The sequence below is a fragment of the Marmota marmota genome, unplaced genomic scaffold (genome assembly GCF_001458135.2).
Source record: "Marmota marmota marmota unplaced genomic scaffold, marMar, whole genome shotgun sequence".
Classification (NCBI taxonomy): Eukaryota; Metazoa; Chordata; class Mammalia; order Rodentia; family Sciuridae; genus Marmota; species Marmota marmota.
This window is the reverse complement of record NW_026000048.1, coordinates 15605308-15611952: the sequence shown is the minus strand read 5'-3', so window position 1 is coordinate 15611952 and position 6645 is coordinate 15605308. Positions and strand designations below refer to the sequence as shown.

Genomic DNA, 6645 nt, shown 5'->3' with positions numbered 1-6645 from the left:
GGCTGGATGGTGTACGTGGACTACTTTTCCAGGCTGCACTTTTGAGCCATGACAATTAGCAAAAAGCCAGAAGTGACCTAATCCTGATGGCTCTCAAGACAGGAGAGGAGCTGGACCGTGCACTGCATTCAATGTCTGTGGCACATCAAGCTCAGCATTTGTTGATGTATTTGTTGCTATTTGTCCACTGAAATCTAGGGTGTTGGCTAGAGGTGGGCAATCACAAGAACAGCTGTCCAATTAAGGAGGTTCCTATTTCTCACCAATTATATACCCTCTTCCATTCTACCACTTACTAAGTATCTACCATCACTAAACAGCTAACTGAGCAGCTACAACTGGGTGCCTGGAGCTGCTTAAATGTTTTATATTTGTTAGTTCACTTTATTCTCAAAATAATCAAATGAAATATTATAATTTCTTTTTGCATATGTAGGAGTAGAGGCACACTAGGGTGACAAAACCTGAGCCACAGGAAGGGACTCACAGGGTCCTTATGTCTTAGAAACCTCACACATGTAAACTGGTGCCTAGGGTCTTAAGTAACTTCCCCCCCAAAAAAATCTGTTGTTCTTAAATAATACTGGGTGCTTTCCCTGCTTGAAATAAGCAGGCATTATTCAATGTATTCTTTTAAAGCACAAATTCACCCAGGTGAGTAAACATTTTTGTTCTAGCTGGGATTTTAAAGGAGCCACAATGATACTGTCACTGCAATACCCTAACATCTTCAGGACCACAGATATGAGTGGAAAGAAGTGGAACAATTCTGAGGGAAAACAAAATCATGGCCTACCAGTTAAGGAATAAGATCAGAACACATATAGAATACAGAGGTTTCCTACGTGAGCTGAATGAACTGTGAGTCCCAGATGGAATGAGTGGTGCTAAGTGAAAACAAAATTATCCAACAGCAAAGACATATGATGAACCATCCTGCCACCATGAAAACCTGTCAATACAGATATGGAGGAAATGATGGGGAGATGGTATCAAGTAAAAAATACAAGAAACAGAACTAGAAATGAATGGAAGAAAACAGACCAAAATGATAGCAGTAGTCTCCTGGAGGTTGTAGAACCACAAACAATGTAGAACATGAGGTCGTTTTCATGAGTAATTAGTAATTTTAAATTTCCTTTATATTGTTGAATCCCTCTGAATTTTTTTCACTGTTGATTTCATGTCATCCCATTTTAACCGCACATCATGCAGAAGTTAATTACCCAAGGGACCTGTGCCAGCCCTTGATGATTCTGCCTATCAAAGGATACTTGTTGGAAATGGCACAAGTTAATATTCAGTCTTTCTGGAAGGTTCCTCCAGGACCTATATGAAGACACCATAAACTCCAACATTTTTCTTTTTTAAAAATTAAGTTCACTGGGCTGGGGTTGTGGCTCAGCCGTAGCATTCTCGCCTAACATGTGCAAGGCCTTGGGTTCGATTCTCAGCACCACATAAAAATAAATAAACAAAATAAAGGTATTGTGTCCAACTACAACTAAAAAATAAATATTTTTAAAAATAATAAGTTCATTAAAAATTTAAAAAACTTCCTGAGTACATGTTCACATCTTTCAAAAATCAAAAGATGTAAAAGCACACAATGAAAAATGCATTAACTACCCATTTCCTTTTTTGATACAATTAATGCCACCAGGATCTTGTGTGTTCCTCTTGGGATATTGATGAGTACACAGACGCACTGACAGATATTCACGGTCCTTTTCTTAAAATGCAGGTGGGACCATGCTAGTTTAGCAAAGCATCTTGTTTATTTCACCTCATGACTGATGAATATTCCATTATATGAATTAACACAACTCACTAATGGCCCTACTGGTGGATGTGAAGCGAGAAAACACACACCTTTGAAAAGAAAGAGAAGGGGATAAATTCCTGTTTTTGTTGAATTTCTTCTTTTTCTTTCCACTGCTCACTCTGGAGGCCAAGATGCAGAAGTCTGATAATAATGACGGGCAGTGTTTACATTTCGAAAGTTCAAGCACCTTCCAGAATAACAAGGCTGAAGGACAAAGCTCAGGAGCTTTGTAAACTTTGACATGATGGAAAACACTTATTTGGATCATTACATCAGCATTCAGGTGTTTCTCCTTTTAATGATTAATGTTTAACACTGAGAAACTCAAGGCAAGAAGGAAGGAAGCGGGCGCTTAGCCTTGGACTTGCTCTATCTCAAGGTAGCCATGTGCCACCTGTCCTCACCCACCAATAGGACATGGCCCAGCTTTATCTATGATTTTTAGCTTGACCAGTCCCAGAACGGAGAGGATGTCAGAGGAAACCCTCCCATATGGTGTGGAGACACCCCACCTCACACTCCCTTGTGTTAGAAGTCCACTCATTTGCACCCGTGGCCCCTGGTGCCAGCTGTGTCACTGGGCAAGTCAGCCATTCTCAATCTGTTTCCATTTGGAAATGATGAAAGTCCTTGCCTCATTTCTCTCAAAGGGCTTACGTAGGAGCTGAGAGATGTGAAAATCACATGAAACAAAATACATTAAGTCTGGAGACAAAGGGCAGAGGGATGACATGTAACACATATTGTGATGGAGTCAACCAAACCCAGCATTGAGTTTGACCTGCTCAGGACCTTGGATGGAAGGCCGAGCCTCAATCAGTCACCTGTTGATTCAGAAAGAACACCTTTCGGCTTGCAGAATTGTGAGAATGGATGTAAACGTATCTGAAAGTCCATCATGTTTATTTTTCCATCTTTTCTAGCAAATTTTCCTTCTGAGATAGATCTTAGGATAAAATGAGATAGTTCAGAATATGATCAAGTATGGTGAGAACAGAGAGGGAGCAGAGTTCAAAGGGCTGGGGACATAACTCAGTGGTATAGTGTGTGCTTAGCATGCATGAATCCCCGGTTTGATCCTCAGCACCAACCAAGAGTTCAACATCATCTATACCAGTCATTTCTGGGATGGGAGAAAATGCCACATGATCACATGATCAGAGTAGTTCTTCAAAGTGGAAAAGTCATCCATATATAGTGGATAGAGATTGTTCCCGATCCCACATTTAATTTAGCATACTTTGTCTTACTCTGGGAACCACACATTTAGCAAATTCTCACTTAATTGTTATCATTCCTTGATCTCAATTAGTGCTGTGGCCCATGCAGTGAAGCCAGGAGTAGGGGCCAGTCCTTTTTTTTTTTTTTTTTTTGAGGTAAGATTTCACTAAGTTGATGAAGCTGACCTTGAACTTGCAGTCCTCCTGCCTCAGCTGAGAGTAGCTGGGATTACAGGCATGCACCACCACACCCTGCTGTGGATCCATTTTTCAAGCTGGAAATAGACTGGGAGTCATGACCACAAGTACCTGCTTCACTAGTGGTCTCTGCCCAGATCCATTTGAGGAAGGACCAGGGCCCTGGGTTCTAACCCTACCATCACTACTCCTAGAAGCTCAGAAATGTCTGCTGGAAAACAATGAACACATGTTCAGGTCCTTGAGACTCCTGGGAAAGAGAGAGAACTGGGACTGGTCATGGGTTGGGGGAGGTAGAGAGAGAAAGAGATCAAGGCTCAACCTCAGTGGCCCTTGCTAGGAGATTTCCTGGAACTAAGAACCCAGGAGAGGGTTGAGGCAGCCCAAAGGAGGTATGGGAGTCCACAAGGCCCAGGATAACAGGTTGGCAATGAACCTCGGTGGAAAGGCTTGAAAAAGTCTTGAAGGTCTTACCAGGGTTTGGTACTAGGGGAACCAAGTCCCCTCCATTGCACATCTCAGCAGAAAGGATGTCATCTTTGAATGAGGTAGGGGTTCTTTACAAGATTAGGGGACATCTCTCATGAGGACAGAGTGGAGAGGAAGGGAAGTGTGAGCTTAGCAGAGAATGGAGCAGTTTACAGCTCTGAGACCAGCTTTTCCTGTGTGCAAGCTAACCGGTACCTTTCAACAGAAGTCCTCCGCATGATCCCCCACTGCCCAGAGGATCCTGGGGTGTGGAGGGAGGGCTGGAATGAGAGTTGGGGCCACTAGTAGGGAAAGATAACATTCAGTTCCAGTGTTTTCCTCACCCAACCTGTTGCTTTGAGTGGCAGAGGGCAGCCGGTCCACACTGTTTTGACCTCCAGTGACCCAGAGAAAATTTCCTTTATTATCAGAGAAGTCTTTCTTCTTTTTATTAAAGAAAAGAATGATCATGTCTTACTTAAGAACTGTGTGTGTGTGTGTGTGTGTGTGTCTGTCTGTCTGTCTGTCTACAGGGCTTGTGTAGCTTCCCAAGGAGACAAGTCTGCAGACAGCCAGCAGTTCTCCAGGAGAAAATACTGGAGCCAGGAGTAGGGAGGAGAAAAAAAGAGGAGGGAATGTTATGGGGACAACAGACGAGTACTTTCTTCCTCCTACTCTGTTCATCCATGAGATGCCCAGAGTTCCCAACATGAAATGAACTCTGCCCAACCTCATAAGATAGCAACATTTCCCACCGACAGTTGGTTTCCCATTAGCTCATCTGGGTGTCCAAGATAAATTTCTGGAACTCTCTCATAAACTCATCAAACATATGTAAGACAATTTTGTAATCACATCGAATAAGAAGATACTCACATGCACTCGCTCCCAAGCTTCCCAGTACCATTCCTCCATTTTCATGACCCAAACATATTTTCTTGAGAACCACCTAGGCCACCAGAGAAGATCTCTCAGTCAATGAAAGAGGGCCATTGTAGGCTCAAAGTCAGTCTTTTCTTTGGTGAGTGCTTATCAATATTTTGGATAAGGTGCTGAATTCAGGCTAGCTGTTACTCTTGCAAGTCGTCAAATGGATCCATTTGGTTGTATTCTAACCAAGTGAGGACAGGAGAGGACCTTTCCAATGTACAAGGAATTGGGTACACAACCGCAGGCAGCTGGCTAGATCCCTGGTCATTACACACATCCCTAAACATCCCCATAGCTTCCCTCCCTTTGAGGCCACAAAGAGGAATCCAAATTAAGAAAATTGTAGCTCAGTTTCTGTCACAGGAAACTTGGACCATATCTGCATCCACTTATGGACAATGACAACACTGTAAAGGAGACAAGACCACATGAAAAAAAGCTGCTATAAAATAGTGGACCTTTGGGGTTCTTGACAGTTCAAGGAAGAGTAACCTCTCCTTCTTCTAATCTTATATATCTTTTGGCCGTAGAGTTAAAGAAAGTAAATTGTGTTTAAGTAACAGTTCTTCAGAGGCATGGGCTTGGATTTTGAAGGGATTTTGAATAACCTACAGAAATCTCAGCTACAACAACTGTCTAAAATAGGAAGTGTCTGACCCTGGAAGACAACTCCTCCGCTGCTCTATTGAAGCTGCGCTTCTTAACTCTCCGGGATGGCACTGGAGCCCGGCTTTTAATAGGAATTACCTGACCTTGAAAGTGTTTCTTTGTTGCTCTTAAAGTGAGGAATTCAAGTTGCACTACAGTCTGCGATAAAATGTCTTAGAGCAGACTGCACACGGCGGGCGCGCGCGTGTGTGTAAAGGTCGAGAAAAAAAAATCACTGAGGAATGGTCCCGGTGGCCAGTCAGAAAGGTGAGAGACTGAGGCTTTTAAAATGGTTTACACTCTGCCCTTTAACTTCAATGCCCTCGCTTCGGACTGCTCCGGAGCAGGAGCTTCAATTGACTCCTTTTGTACCGAGTTTATGGCTCAGAACCCCTAGGGTCTCGATTTGCTCTCTGAAGAAATGCGCCCCACTGAGCTGCTCTCCGAGGCAACGGTGTCTCCTCTCCCCTTCCCCTTCCCCCACCCCACCCCCCGCCCCAGGGGAGGGCAAGAGAGGCTGGTCCGGCCCATAGCGGAGTCCCCTAGGCGCGCTCCTAGACAGTGCGCTGAGTCTGCGCTCTTTAGGAATGGGACCAGGTTGCCTTCCAACCCCACTAGAACATCCTGAAAACTTCACAAGAGTCCTTGAAAGGCCGGGTGATGGGACAGAAGCCCCCAATAGAACCCATGCCCGAGCTCCGAGCGCGCCCGGGTATGGGATGGCGAAATGCACCCTCCCGGCCCCTGACTGCAGCCGCTCTAATTGCTCAGGCTGCGGGTGGCTTCTGCTTGGACTCCAAAAGAAGACCGAACACCGATGGGGGTCAACTCTTGCACCCTTAGGATCTTTTATGACTGCGCGCCACAACCCTAGCCCCGGAGTAGAAGAACTGGGCATTGCGGTGCGGAGTGCGCGGGGACAGGTGGAGGGAGCTGCGGGTCACAGGTGTCCCCGGAGCTGCGTTCTGGGAAGGTAAGTACAAAATAATCGACGAGGAGCGGGACGAACCCCGCCTCCCTTCGCCCCAGGAGCTCCCAAAAGAAGGAAAGCGCACCCGCCGCCACCGCCCGGGGCCTCCCGGCCCCCTCCCCACCGCGCCCCGCGCTCTGATTGGCTGGCGCAGCGGGTCCCTGGCACGCGCCTGTGGATGTAGTTATAAGAATCCTCGCGTGCCGGCCCTCAGCTTCAGCAAGTCGGTCCCAGCCCTCCCTAGTGCAGCGCGGGCGCCAGCCAGAGCGCCGCGGCGGCGGGCACTCCAGGGAGGCCCGGGGCCGGGCAGTCGGCTGCCGCCGCGCGCCCCAGCGCAGGGCCCAGAAGGAGGGCCAGCCGGACCGAGAGAGCAGCGACAACCCGAG

At 46.2% G+C, this 6645-nt stretch overlaps 1 protein-coding gene across 1 annotated transcript in view; it reads left to right on the top strand.

Annotated features, from left to right (window-relative positions):
- Window positions 1–6008: 6008 nt before the first annotated feature.
- The window catches only part of Ptf1a (pancreas associated transcription factor 1a), a 2008-nt gene continuing 1371 nt past the window's right edge, over window positions 6009–6645 (top strand). The window contains 1 exon segment of the mRNA XM_048812758.1: window positions 6009–6262. Coding sequence (XP_048668715.1) covers window positions 6009–6262 — 254 coding nt within the window.